We start from the raw sequence: 14815 nt of genomic DNA, 5'->3' as shown, positions 1-14815 counted from the left end.
ATGTCCCTTCCTACAGCGACCTCTAAGAACCTCAGGTGCTTGAATGTAGGGAGGACCATGCTGTTTCTCAGGCAGAGAGCTGAGGTATGAGGAAAGGGACGGATACATTTTGGCAGATTTAAATCTTAGACTGATTCTTACAGCATGAATGTTCTCACCTGGGCACTTTGTCCTGCTGCTGCAGGTTCCTGCCATTGCTGTGGGACAGGGATGGGTGCCCACCTCTGCTCTCAGCTGTTTCAGGGCATGAGCTGGTGTCTCTCTCAGGGCTCTGGTTCCCGTGGGACAGCCTGAGGTGGGATGGGCACTCAGCTAATGAGACAGACCCTTCTCTAAGGTTAGCTTCCCCTTGGAGGCAGCCTGAAACCCACCTTGGCTCTGATTTCAGCGTGAACCTCAGAATTTGCTGAGGTGTAGGGCCACGTTTCCTCCAGCTGACTTTGCTCTGGGGCTGGGAGTCCGTAGCCAAGGAGCAGCTGAGACCGTGGCCAGGGTGACAGCAGCTCCAGACGCTGCAGCACCACTGCGAGGCATGCCCTGCAGCTTGGACAAAGGGCTGTGCAGGGGCAGGAGGTGACACAAGTTTGTGTCAGTGCACAGAACATGGTCACTGGGTCATCTTCTGTGCTGGCCTGCGTTTGTTTTCACCTGCCCTTCCAATCTGCCAGGGTTCCTCGGTGTTAGCAGCCAGCACTTGGGCATTTCTGTCTGTGTTCACCTGCAGCTTGCAGTGGGTTTGTTAGCACAACCCAGCCAGGGAAGAGCGTGCAGGAGGTGCAGACAGGGCTGGAGATGCTCGGCGTGTCCCAGAGGTGCTGGGAGGGCGGAAGCAGAGATGCAGGAGGTGCAGCCCGTGGGGTGCATCGCCCTTGCTCCGCAGCTCTCCCGAGGCGCTCCCAGCCCCAGCCGTGCCTCTGGCCCTGTCTCTGCCGAGGCAGCTCAGCCCCTGCCCCCGGACGCGCCGGGGCTGACCCTGCTGCCATCACCAGCCTCTCCGGCAGCCCGGGGCCATCCCACCCCCCTTTCCGCGGGGTGTCCGAGCGCAGGACACGGGCGGGGACCCGGCGGGGTGCCGTTGTCTCGGGGGGTTCAGCCAGCATCCCTCCCCACAGCGCCCGGCGCTGGGCTGAGGCTGCAGCAAACTCCCGGGCAAGAGCTGTTTGTTGACCACATTCACGTTCAGAGCCCTGGAGCTAAAAGCACTTTACACCATAAAATAAAAGCACTGTCTTTTTTTCTAAAAGGTTACGTCTGGAGGCCACGCTGCTCATACTTCATACAGAAAACTACTGAAAGGGCTATGAAATCCTCTATGATTTACACTCCCTCTCAGTGCATTAGGATATAGATCTACTCGACTCTAAAAATACTGTGGAGTTTCTAACCGACGTGAATATATGTGCATTATTTCAGAAAGTCTGTTAGAAAACTTGTCAACACATTATAAAGCATAAACCAGGACTTGGCCATTAAATACAGAGATCAGAGACAAAATGTATACGGCAGGAAGTACTGAGAAAAGTCCCTCCATTCAAAAAAAAAGTCTATTAGCTAAAAGTTTACACACAATATCCACCGAAAGGTTTAGAGCGAGACCGTGGACCGCAATTACAAGGCATAAATGGAATCAGTAGGGGCTTTACGGTCCCCAGCGCAGTTAACTGGGCTGCCAGAAAATAATTTTAATATTGTCATAATTTATTACCCACCGAAAGCCACATCAAGGATTGTAAATACAGTCACTTTGTGTCCACGACTGCTCGTTAAACAGCCTCGTTCCCTTCCCCTAAAAATACAATGAAATAAAAACCCACCTGCATTATTAATCTGCGGTCATGCCGTGTTAAAAATGTCTTCTCACTCCTTTTCTTTCTTGAGGTTTGTTATCTCCCTCCAATCACATGACAATGCGAAGCGCTGTGGGGTGGGGTGGGGGGGTACAGGAACGAGGGGGAGCCAGCACTTTTGCGATCAAATGCTAATATTAATAATTATCCAGCCAGGATGAAATATTATTTTTAAGGCAGCGAGTTTCCATTTAAATCGAGGCATTTTTACGGTGCTGGAATTAAGGGCATGCTGATGGTAAGAACATCCTCGCTGCCATTCATGAAAGCATCTGTAAAATTAGCTCCTGACTGTAGGTTTTGAGATGCGATCTGGGAAGTCACCTCTGGAATCTCAAACACGGCACGATAATGAAACAGATTTAGTTGTCACCAAGTGCTTAATTTGCTGTGATTTTTAAAAAAGAAAATCAATGAACGATGCCTGTGATTGGGAATAAGCACAGGTAGGTGTTCTGATGCAGGTTGGCTTTAGAGAGCGTAATGAATTGTAATTCAGAAGAGTGTTAACTGCGAACCGCAGAACCTTTCAGGGGTAATAAAGTCATTACTTTTTACATTGCAGCCACCTTCAAAAGCTTTATACGTGCCATTAGATATAAATCAAGCCCCATATATATATATCTACATCTCCGGCTCAGACACACACGCCCGCGTTTCGCGCAGGGACATGTGCACGCCTGGCACAGCCAGCCCTGCGAGCGGCGTGAGCCCAGGAGCCGCCGCTGTTGTCACCTGCGGCTGGGTCCCTCTGCCACGTCCCGCAGTCCGCTCCCGCAGCCTCGGGGCGCATCCCCGCGCCGGCGGATAAAGGAGGGGAGCGGGGGCCGGGGGGGGGCCGAGCGGCGGCGGGCGGAGCCGGGGGGCGGCTGGCGGGAAGCTGAAACCATCGCACGGCGGAGCGGCTCGGCCCCGGTCCCTGACAGCTCCGCCGGGGCGCGCTGGGGCTCGCCCCGCCAACAGGTCCCCGCCGAGCCCCGGCCCCGCCGCCCCTCGCTGCCCCGGGCGGCCGCGGCTCTGCCCGGCCAAGTCTCCCTTAGGGCGGCGGGCAGCGCCTCGTCCCCCGGCGCTCCGCTCCGGCTGTCCGCCGCCGTCCCGGACACGGTTAGCCCCTCGCACTCCCTTCGCAGCCGCACTTTGCTCCGCACACCCGTTCGCCTCCAGAGCTTATTTCTACCGCAACCTGATCCCTCCCGGCGCCGGCAGCGTCCGCCTCGCTCCGGGTCCTTTCGGCGAAGTTGCAGCCGCTGCTGCCGCCGCATCCTCCCAACTCCAGCCACTTCTCGGTGCCTCCTGCCGCCTCGCCTCCCCCCCTCTCCCGCCCTCCCCCGTTGCCAGCCCGCTGCCCGCGCCTCCCCGCCGCCGCCAGTCCCGCGTTTCGCTTTCGTTCAGAGCCCGTGGCTGCGGGCAGGGCTCGGAGCGCCGCCGGGGGACGAAGGGGGGCTCCGGGGCTGGCGGGCTCGGGCAGCCCGCGGGAAAGCCGCGAGGTCCCGCCGCCCTCCGCTCCCCCCGCGCCCGGCTCCTGCGGCTTCTCCTCTCCTGCCTGCCGCTTCCTCGCCCGCCAAACTCCGCTCGCTGCTCCCCCGCCCGCCCCGGGGCAAGGGCCGCCGCTCGCCGCCGAAGTTTCCCGCGGCCCGGCCCGAGCCCCCGCCGCCCCACAGCTCCCCGCGGGGCCGCCGCCGCCGCCGTCCCCCGGGGACGGGCCGCAGCTCCCGGGAGGAGGGGACTCGGCGGCTTCGAGGAGGATTGGGGGGGGGGGGGCGAGCGGGGAAGCCGGGAGCCGGATGCCCCCCCCCCCCCCGCTTGCTTTTTGGGTGGTCTCCGGTCCTACCTGGCTTCCCCCAGCTCCCCCACCTCCTCGGCACAGCCCGCGGCCAGCCTGCCCCGCAGCCCTCTCTGCCCGGCTCTGGCTTCACCGATGTGTTTGCTTTTCCAGCGGGGTTGTGCGTGCGAGAGCTACCGCTGCCTGCCTGCCTGCTCGCTTTCTCCCGCTCCTTTTCCTCCCTTCTCTCTCCCCGTGTGCGTGTTCAATTTCCCCCCCTCGCCCCTCGCCGGGGTCCCCTCTTGCACCCGCTCCCCGGCGGCCACTCGCGGCTCCGGCCGCCGCCCCCTCCGCCCCCGGCCCCTCGGCTCCATTCGGCAGCGTGCGCCGGGCGGCCGGTGCACCCCCCCCCGCCGCGCCCCCTCCCCTCTCCCCCCTGCGATCACTGTCCATTGGCTTGTCCTGCTCTCTTTTTCATGTCCAGCCCCTGATGAGTGTCCATTGGTGTTGCCTTCGCCTTCCCTCCTCCCCTCTCCCCGGCTTGCCCTGCCCATGTTTTGTATGTCTCTGTCCATCCAGGCTCCTGACGTTCAAGTTCGCAGGGACGTCACGTCCGCACTTGAACTTGCAGCTCAGGGGGGCTTTTGCCATTTTTTTCATCTCTCTCTCTCCTTCTCTCTCTCCCTCTCTCTCTCTCCCTCTCCCTCTCTCTCTTTTTTTTCCTTGCACAAAAAAAAAAAAAAAAAAAAAAAAAGAGCCATGACTGCTATCCCACAATTCATCTTCCCTGCGCCATCTTTGTATTATTTCTAATTTATTTTGGATGTCAAAAGACATTGATGAAGATATTTTCTCTGGAGTCTCCTTCCTCTCTAACCCGTCTCTCCCGATGTGAACCGAGCGACTCACAAGCCACCGAAGCCACCAACCCACCATGTCGCGCCGCAAGCAAGGCAAACCCCAGCACTTAAGCAAACGGGAATTTTCACGTAAGTAACCCGGAGAGCAATTTATTTAATTTCCCCTTCACGGATTTAATTTTTAATTCAAGCGAGAGCAGGGAAAAAAAAAATTAAAAGTGAGAGGGAGTGAGCGAGTCGGGGAAAAAATGAACTCGGCTCCGGCTCGGGATTCTCGGCATTCCGGGTAATTTTCTCCCTCTCTAATTTAATCACCTTGATGACTTTTCTTCTCTTTCTGCCCGTGCCCCTCGCCCTCCGGCGCGCACTCCGCTGCCCCGCTCCGCTCTCGCCTCCCGCTCTCCGCGCTCTTTGGCGGCAAGAGCGGCAGCTCTCGCCCGGCACCGGGAGAGGCGCGGGCGAGGTGCAGGGCTGCCGGGGGCACAGCCGGCCGAAAGTGGGAAGAAATTCCTGCGGGAGCGGCGGGCTGGACGCCGGACACGGCGGTGGCCGGGCGGGCGGGATGTGCGGGGGAGCGGAGCGCGGAGAAAGTCCGGCGGCCGGAGCCCCCCGGGCTGCCGGCGGGCTCGCCCCCTCGCCCCGCGGCGCCCTCCCGGGGGGGCCACAGCCGAGCCCAGCCGGGCCGCCTCCCTTTTGTTTCCGCCGCGGGGCGCGGGGTGGCCGTCCCGCCGCTCCCCGCCGCCCCGAGCCGGGGCCGTGCGGGGCTCCGCCGCCCCGACCTCGCCCCGCGCCCGCCCCGCCGCCGCTCCGGCTGGGGCTGGGGCGGGGGACGGCACCGGGCGGCGGGGGAGCCGAGCCGAGCCGCGCCGCGCCGGCTGGGATTCCCTCCTCGCCCTCGCCTCGCGTTCTCCCGCTCGCTTACTATTTTTTGGAAGATTTTCAAAAAAAAAAAAAAAAAGTGGAAGTGGATTTTGATTGGGAAAAATCTCGTGTCTGAATGTTTACAAGCACCGCGTGTGCGGGGAGCCTCCTGCCAACAAACACAGGCGAGAGCGAGCCCGGGCTGAGCACACACGCGCGCTCGCACACACGCACACACACACGCACACACACACACACACTCGCACCCTCACACCCGCGAACGGCCCTTTCTCGCCGCCGCAATTCAACCCCAAACCAAATCCGCTCTCCCCGGGAGAGAAAAAACAAACCCCGAGCCCCACCACAACGTTCGCAACAAAAACTCTCCGGCTCCCTCCGTCCCTCCCTCCGGCCGCCACCACACACACCAGGGCTAGATGCAAGATAAGCGGGAGCGCTCTTTGCACAACAAAAGGCAACTCGAGCTGGAAAGGTTTGGGGCGAGGGGGGTGGGAAGGAAGGGAGAAAAAAAAAAATCCTCTTTTCCTCGGGGTGAGCCTGGGGGAAGGGGAAATGCTGCATGCTTTTCCTCACTCCTTTCCCCCCCTTTTCTTTATTTCTTCCTTTCTCTCTCTCCCATTACTCCCGGCGGGTTTTGTTCCCTCCCAGGGATGGTAGAAAACCCAGGGCCGTTTCTTCCTGCCAGCCATCCCCGGCTCCCTCGGCCCTTCGCAAAGCCCCCCAAACTTTACGCCGCGATTTCTCTTCCCCCACGGCCGCCCAGACGTTGCAGCCGGGTTCGCACATGGAGCGAAGGAAGCGGCGCTGGCTCTTTGCAAGCGGCCGCTCCGCCGCGGGCAGGGCCGGCCGGGGGCTCTGCCTGCCCAAAGTTTGCCCTAAAACCCGGGGTGTGTCGGGGGCTCAGCCCCTCCCCCCGCCGTCCCTTTCCCCCCGTACTTTTCGGGGAGCCTTTTTTTTTTCTTTTCTTTTTTTTTTTTTTTTATTGCCTGGCTAGGGATGGGGCGCAGCATCACTGGCTTATGGGGATGGGCCCCCCCGGAAACGGGGGGTGCACGGGGGTGCTTTTCCCGGGCGGCCGTGGAAGTGGGGTGTGGGGAACGGGGGTCGCCACGGGAGCGGAAGAGGGGGTGGGGGGGCTCCGGTTCGGCCCCCGGGGCAGCGGCGGCGGGCGGGATCCCCACGGCCGCTCCCGGCCGAGCGGCCCGCGGGCCGGCGCGGAGTGCGCGCACGTGCGGGGCGGGAGCGGCGGCGGGACGGGCCCGGGGGTCCCTGCGGCGAGAGCCGCCCTGGCCGTGGGGAGGGGGTGTGGGTGGGCCGGGAGCTGGGGGGGAAAGGGAGGCCGGGCCGGGGGAGCGGCGCGCCGGGGATGCGGCGGCGGGGCCGGGGCCGGGGCGGCGGAGGCGGCGGGCGGGATCCGTGCCCGCTTCGGTCGCTAGGAGGCACAGCGAGATCAAACAACCGGGCAGCCCCGCGAACTTGAACCTGGCCGGCTCCTCCGCTGCCTCCCGGCCGGCGGGAGGGGGAGGGCGCCCAGCTCCCTCCCCTCCACCCCCCACCCCCCCCACGCCCCCCCTCCCTCTTCTTTGTTCTTAATTTTGCGCGGAGTTTGCTTGCTCCGGGAGGCAGAGGGGGATGCTCGCCTTCCCCCTCCCCGGGTTTCCCCTCCCTCCCCATAACGTGTTGGCGGTTCCCATTGTACCCCCAAGTCTCCCTTTCCTCGCACCGCACGATCCGAAGACACAAACTTGGGATTAAACAGCCCTTCTCCATCCTTCCCACGGTACGGTGCGGGAAAATGCCCCGGCGGCGCATCCGCATTGCCCCGCGGGCATTTCTCCTCACCGTACTGTGGCACCCCCCTCCCCGCCCCATCACCCCCAGTACCTCCTTTCTCCCGGCACTCCAAAATCCATCCCTCTTTTGCCGGTGCGGTTGTTTTGGTGGCTGGGAACAGGGGGAAAAGGGGGGAGTAGGAGGGCGAAGGGGGAAAGCTGAAAAGACATGTAGACATGTTGGTGGAAGGGCAATTTGCATGAAAAATAGAGACGGATGATTAGGGACCCAGGCAGGGAATTTTGATTGCCCCAGAATTAAAAGACGCATCCTGCAAATCGGAGGCAAGACCAGGTGAAATGTATTCTGGTGTTTTCTTTGTAATCCCGGTATTTTATGTTATGTTCTAAAAGTAGCAGTAATAATAAAAAGCATATTTTTTTGCTGGCTCTGCCTCCGTCAGGAGCCAAATGTTTTGCAGCGAACACAGTGCCAGCCGTATTTCATACATTAGTATATAATTCTTGTTAATTAGCAATAATTTACGTTAAGAGCATAGAAAATGTTGAGGTTACAGGTTTTATATCTGTACATTTGATCATCTTGTTATTTTCAAGAACTTTGCCTCCTATAAAATTAATTAGGTGAAATGTGGAGGTGTAATCAGCAACCTCTGAATTACCACTTCATTTCCTGGTTTTGATTGTAAATCAGCCCAGTCCGTACAGACTTTTAGCAAAGTCTATTTTTGTTCAGTGCCACTTTTAACTGTCTGGTGTCGAAGCAGCGGGTTACCTTCCCCTGCTAAATAATAGTGACAGCGTCAGAAAGGAATCAGGCCGCGGGAAAACATTATAATTGAGTAATGATTATGCAGAGCTCCTCGCTAAGCCAGTTGCAAGGGGAGCACGGGTGGTTTTGTGTCTCTTTGCTGCGGAGGGTCGGTGAGCTCGAAGTTAGATTCGCAAAATACCTTTGTCTGCGGCGAGCAGCGAGCTGCCGGTGGAATTAGTCCTGCAATAATTTACTCCCTCGGTCCGAACGCAAGGAACGGCTTGGGGAGAAAAACGCCGTGCCCGGCAATCCCGCAGAAACACCCTGCTCCTCTGCCGGCTTCCCGAGGAGCAGCGTGAGACGCACGTTGTGCCTCCTCTCCTGTCGGTCTGTAAGTTTAGAAGAAAGCCCCAGCGATTAAGACATTGTTTTTATTAATACGAATGTAACCTTCATATTCCTGTGGTTGACCTTACGTTAAATTAGAAGTAGTACTAGAGGCAAGAAATGATGGACTGGATCCCTGTGTCCTAGTTGGAGCTGAGGTACGGCGAGGTAGTGTGCTCTTTCAATATTATTTTACGCAGCACAACTGGGAGCTACTCCAGATCTTCCTCCTCAATATTCAGCCTAGGTAGGGTTGAAATAAATTTAACCTGAGTTCACTGGATTTTTGCACTTTATCAAAATCAGTTCCAATATTGTGCAGTCAAATTAAAATCTATTTTTTGATTCTCTGTGGCTTTAAGTTCATTAAATGTGAAATTGGCAGCCAGCTAAAGAAGGTCAGGCTGATTAACTGTTTAGGAGTTGTATTCTGTCTCTCTTGCGTTACCTGGCAGTGTTTTGAGGTGGGTTGTATTTGTAGTACCCTCTCCTCCTGCTCGCTGCTGTTAGCGTGCGTGTTGTGTTGCGCAGACAGAGGAACACCAACACGCTGCTGCTCGTATTTATTTTTTTCCCCCCTCGTGAAAGGCGATGGCGGTGGAGACTGCACAGAGATTGCCAAGGTATTTTTCTGCAAATGTAACATAAAAAAAAAAAAAAAGCCAACAGAAAAGAGAGCCTAGTCTGCCTCGTTAAAGCATCCACTGACGATTCTGTGAGCAGAAATAGCCTCATAATGAAGCTTTTTGGAGCTCATTCAGAAAATTTGTCAACTTTGACAACATTAGGCAAGGTATTTTGAGTTTAAAGAAGGCGCTTCTCACTGTTGCGAGGAAATGTGGCAGTTGCTTGGCCAGGCTGATTTTTAGATGCTGAAGGCCATGAGTGCTAACATGTTCAAGATAATTTAGGTATTCCCTTATTTCAGGATTAAAAAACGCTAAATGACTGATCGCCTTATTTCCTTAAGTACTAAAAAATACCCCATCCAGCTAATATCTCTGAGTGGGCTTGGCGGTGAATGTGCTGTTTATTTGGATCCTGAGGAGTAGCTCAGAAGTGAGCGGTGCCTCCCCCCACCCCGCAGGCATTTCTGCTGCACTTGCTTTTTATCATTTCGGTTTTCTGCCACAGATACTTATTTATTTATTTGCCTCATGCCCTCCCCCTTCCCCCACTCCCCCCCACTTCGTGTATAACTACTGCCTTTAGGATTTCTTTAAATTGGAAGGCGCAAACGGGTTGATGGGGACAGTGACACAAATCCATGCGTTTACGTCTGCACGTGTGTTCTGAGGGCTGGATGTGCCCTGTGTGTCGGTGCCTGGGTGTGTGTGCCCATGCAGGCTGGCGCTCCCCCCTTCTCTTTTACACACATGCACACGCTACCTGCACGGCCTGTACAGGGAGCGTGCAGTGTCTGTGTGTGTTGAAACACCTTCTGTCTACACTGTATTTCTGAATTTTAGAAACTGGGTCTTGTCTGGCTGGTGGAAGATACACACCCATGTGTGTGAGAGTGTGTGCAGTGCTTTTAGCCTTGAATTCATGTACATAAATAATACATTCAGCAATAAAACACCACATTGCCTTCTTGTTGTAGTACCACAAGAGTTTCCCAGTGTATTCTCTAGCTTATCCATTTAATTTTAGCACCGAATCGTTCAAGGAGTCAGAAATGTGCCCTCGTGCAGCAGCACGGAGACAGTTGCGGTGCTCTCCCTCTGAGTTCTGTGTGCTACGGCTGCTCCTGCAAAATCTCTTCCCTGTAACTGTTGAATCCCTGTCCTCGGTGCCGTGCTGACAGCCGTGTTGCACGGGTTTGGCTGGGGGGAGCAGGCGGACTCCGGAGCGGGGTGTAATATTCATGAAGAGGGGGCTCGGCGCGTTCCTCCCCCCACGCCCGCTGCCTTTCCCCAGAGCTCTAACCGTTCTCCTTTTGTTTCTCAAACTGCAGCCGAACCTCTTGAAGCCATTCTCACTGATGACGAACCTGAACATGGCACATTGGGAGCTCCGGAAGGGGACCACGACCTCCTCACTTGTGGCCAGTGTCAGATGAACTTTCCGTTGGGGGACATTCTTATTTTTATTGAGCACAAACGGAAACAATGCAATGGCAGTCTCTGCCTAGAGAAGGCTGTGGATAAGCCACCTTCACCCTCACCAAGTGAGCTGAAAAAAGCATCCAATCCCGTGGAGGTTGGCATCCAGGTTACGCCAGAGGATGACGATTGTTTATCAACGTCATCTAGAGGAATTTGCCCTAAACAGGAACATATAGCAGGTAAATTAAAGCAAGGAGAAGTGTTTGCGAGTGTATTTCTGTTCCAGTTGCCACGCAGCGCGTTGGCAGTCGTGCGCTGCCGTGCCCGTGTGTCTGTGGGGGCCGGGGTGTCCGTGCCCTCCGTGCCTCGGGTTAGCGGTGTTTCCCGGTGCCTGCGCGGCGGCGGGAGCAACAGGCACGCGCCGTGCCAGCCGGTGTTCCTGGCCGTATTGTGTGAGGCCACTCTCGTGATTTGCCTGCATTGTAGTCACCGTCTCCCGGTGTCTCGCCTGCCGGAGCGCCGCGGGAGGAGGGTTCCGAGGCTGCCGCGCGAGAGAGCGAGGAGCTTTTGAGTCTTTGGCAAAGTCAGGGGTGAAAGAGTTAACGGAGCATCCGCCAGCCTTGGTTCCATATTGGCTGTCAGCGTATGGACTGTAATTAAACACAGCCCCATGGCAAAGTGACACCACCGACCTTGACTTTAAGATGCCATTTTCGACTGGCCAGGCCAGAGTAGAGAGGGCAGTTGCTGAAGCGCACAGACATGCTTATTCGAAAAGTTTAAGGGCATGTTGGAAATTTCAAAAGGTTGGTTTGACAGGAAAGGCTGCTCTCTGCAGCCTGCCTCCTCAGCCAAATGATAAATGCTTCGCTGTGCTCTCTCTTGTCTCTGATGTGGTTTTGACAGATGTATCTTGATTTTGTTTGCGGTTTACACAACCACATGTCAGCCGTACAAATGTCCAAGGCAGAGTTCTGTTTTGTGCAACAAACAATATGAAATGTAATTTAAAAAAGAAAAAAGGGTAAATAATTCCATTTCATAGCATAATTTTTTTTTCTTTTTATAAAATCAAAAAGCCATTGGCCATGCAGATATTTTCACAAATGAGGTTAAAAAAATAAAAGTGTACCATGTAAAAGAAAATCCCAGAGCCCTGGGAGTGTAAGAAGACAAGCTCTGCTTTTAAAACCCTACTAGTAAACAAAAGTACTGCCCATTTGCAGCGAGCATTTCAGATCACTTCAAACCACACCAACACTGCCAGTCGAAAAAGGCGAGACCGCAGCCTATCCACCCCAATGAACGCCTGAACCAGTTGCAAACTCCCCCTCCAGTGATGTTTGGGATAAGGCACTGCCTGTACCTCTCTTCGGGGAGCCCACAGGACCGCTTGGGGTTGTTGGAGGCGCAGCACATCATCACATGATGCGCTGGAGCTTGTCTTGGGCTCGCTTTGGCCACAAAGTTAAACCATAATAGGGCAGTAGGCGCTGGGAGGTTCAGCAGGATCCTCCCGCAGCCTTCCCTGGCCTCCAAGACGGCCGCCAAACTGTGCTGGAGAGCTGCAGTTTTGGAGGTTTTGTGGTGGCAGCAGATCCTGTCGGTGCATGGGTGTCTGTCTGAGCACGTGTCTGTGTGCAGAGCCATGTGCGTGCACACGCAGACGTCATGTGAACAAGTGTGTGCTGTTTCTGCAGAGTAATCGGTCTTTCCTTGAAACGTGAATATCTCTACATTGAGGAGGGAGCGCAGGCTCAGCTATGCTCAGCTGTATTTTGAGTGAGACTTAACTCCCCCCAGTAATTCCCCATCTTGCACTTCCCAGGTGAGGAAGGTGAGGTTTCTTTCCCAGAGTGGTAGAGGGCAGTGCCCATTTCCATGTGCTGCCTGCGGTCTGACGGAAAGCCAGCAGAAGTGTAGGGCGTGATTAATGAAGCAGGAGCCTGGCGGAAGGGATTTGTAGTCTTCCAAGCTCTGGAGCCATACTAAATCACCAAATATGGAGGAGCGGTGGTATGATGTAACGCTGTATTTACGTACGGCGCCGCTCCGCTCAAAAGACAAAACACAGTATCTGTCAAGCAAGAATTAAACATGCTGTCGTCCCCGTGGTCCCAGCTCGGTCCCTGGGCTGGAGGGATGGCCACGCTGAGGAGTTCTGCACGAGGGGAACCTCCTCTGCTGAGCTTTTGCTCTGGCACTCACTTGGTGCGGGAGGCTCAGCGAGCCAATTGCGGCTTTGGCGTGGCGCAGGTGACGCGAAGCGAGGAGGATTTGGGCTGGCGCGCCGTCACGGGGCCGTTAATTCAGACAGGGCTGTGGTTTTACCTGACTGTAAATGCTTCTCTGAACAGAGGCAGTGGCTGAGGATGGGGGCACGGTGGCAGGGCCTGATCCTGCTCGCTTGTACACGTAGGTGGGCTTGACTGGGAGCAGGCTTGGCGCTGTGCGGGAGGGTCCACAGAGCAAGCCGTGAGTGTGTCCTGAGGAGGGATGGAGTGGTGGTTGTCAGGACTCTTCTGCCCCAAGGTTTCTGGCTGTGGTGCTCAGCCATGCCTATACAGATGGGAGGTCCAAGATTGCAGGTTCTCTGCGCCTCCCTGGCTGGGCTGGAGCCGAGCAACGCTGGGGTCCCTTGGTTCTTCCTGATGGTTGGAAATGCAGCCTGGCTTTGGGAAAGGGAGAAGGTGCACCAGGAGTTACGGGGTCTCGCACTGCTCCTCCCTTTCTTGTTTTCGTCTCCTTTTCAGTTGGATGCAGTTGGAGTTCAGCTCCCTTGTCTCACAAAGAAGTGTGGTGATAGCTGGAGTGACCCATTGCTCATAGCCAGTAGTTTGAGGAGTCCGGCAGTAAAATTTCCAGTGAAGGTCTCGGAGCCTGAACCGTGAAGTTCAGGCTTCAGGAAGGCCCCTGCAAAGAACCTCAAACTCTTCCAATTCAGCTATTTATATCTGATTTCTGTGCAAGAATGCAAAATGCAAGATTTGAGTGTGTAATTAAAGGGAAAAAAAAAAGAGGCTGCCTTTGGAAAAATACACGGAAGTTGGGGAAGTGATGCTTGCTGCTACGAGACCATAAAATACATATTTTTGTAGCAATATAAAAATGTTCCCAATTAGTTTTGAGGATGAACGAAGTGTTCCAGGTTAGGCCTGGATACAGAGGTGCTGTGGGAGAGCCCTGGGTGCAGTTTCTTCCCTGCCTGCAGTTTTCTGGTCAGTAAGTTGGGGTGTTACAGTAAAAGAGAATCGTAAGTAATGGTTAAAGATCTACGGAACAGCAAGGAGGCAGCGACTCATTCAAATGCAGGGAGAAGTGTCTGTTTTAACTGTCCTTAAGCTGCTCTTTATCTTGCCATTTTCCAGAGACAGGGATGAGGACAGGAGCTTCTATGTGTGTGTGCAACCTGTGCAGCAGCTGTGGGATCCATACAGGTGCAGGCATGTGTCCATACCTGGCTCTTCCATGTGGGTGTCTGCCTGTGCACAGCTCTGCCTTGCTATGAAATTTTGAGTGATGCTGATCCAGCGCTGGAGCTGAAATGCCATAAATTTAACTGAAAATTAATAGGATATGTTGTGTGGGTCCAACGAGGCAGCTTTCATCAATATGTATGTCAAAGCCTCACCACCAGATACCGGCAGCCCGTGATTTGCAGTGAGGGCGACAGCAGGGCTTTAGTTATCCGCTCTCGTATTTTACAATAGGGGGAAATATTAACTGAAGTATCTGGAGATCAGTGAATGTGAAATCACTGCTCACTTATTGAAAAGGCTGAGGAAATATTTATCGCCCGCCCGTGTCAGGTTTTGGCGGTTTGTTTGTTGGATGTGTGAATCCGAGGGAATTGATGAAAGGTTGGGCTTTGGGTGAAGAAGGATCTTAAATGTTACTTGGATGCAGTTGGGGGAACACTTTGGAGTGCTGCTGCGAATCCCCCTCTATGATGCCGAGCGTGGATCCGTGGATGCTCTATTTACTGTACAAAGAGGGGAGGAGGAGGGGAGGTCATTTTTACTGCTCGAATCCCATATTCTCAAGATGCTTGTGACATTCAAATTAAACACGTGGGAAAATAATGTAAGAAATCCCTCTGTCTGCTGCAGTTGGGGGACGGTGAACATCATTTGGTACTAAATTTGAGACTGAGTATTATTTGATTATTACAGTTCTGGGGTAGTAATGTCTTTAAGCAGATTTTTTTGGGGGCTGTTGTTAGTAGTTGCCATTATAACTCTGTAGGTTGTAGGTTGTGATTGTCAGGTCCTTGTTTTGTTTTGTTCTGGAGACAAAAAAAATACTGCTGTTTGCACTGAATAGTTAGCATTGCATCTGGACAATAAGATGAAAGCTTAAAAATAGAGGGGGGGGGAAAAGAAGGAATATAGGAATATGGGAAGGTTTTGAAGTCAAATTCTATCTGCTTTTCCCATACAAAGAAAGAGAGAGAGCAGGCTGGGTAAAATATTGCAGACAGGA

General features: G+C 54.8%; 1 protein-coding gene across 4 annotated transcripts in view; it reads left to right on the top strand.

Moving 5' to 3' along the window:
- The first annotated feature begins 4210 nt into the window (after positions 1-4210).
- The window catches only part of BCL11A (BCL11 transcription factor A), a 70521-nt gene continuing 59916 nt past the window's right edge, over positions 4211-14815 (top strand). For 3 of the 4 annotated variants that reach the window (XM_084203618.1, XM_084203620.1, XM_084203617.1), the window contains exons 1-2: positions 4211-4598; positions 10243-10572. In XM_084203618.1, coding sequence (XP_084059744.1) covers positions 4544-4598; positions 10243-10572 — 385 coding nt within the window. In that variant the 5' untranslated portion in view covers positions 4211-4543. Of the gene's footprint in view, positions 4599-5735; positions 5824-10242; positions 10573-14815 lie in introns of those variants that run through there. The other variant, XM_084203619.1, reaches the window with a different exon arrangement.

This window comes from Fringilla coelebs (assembly GCF_963513975.1).
Source record: "Fringilla coelebs genome assembly, chromosome: 3".
NCBI classification, from domain to species: Eukaryota; Metazoa; Chordata; class Aves; order Passeriformes; family Fringillidae; genus Fringilla; species Fringilla coelebs.
Note: the sequence above shows the minus strand (reverse complement) of the source record. Positions and strands in the feature narration are given on the sequence as shown.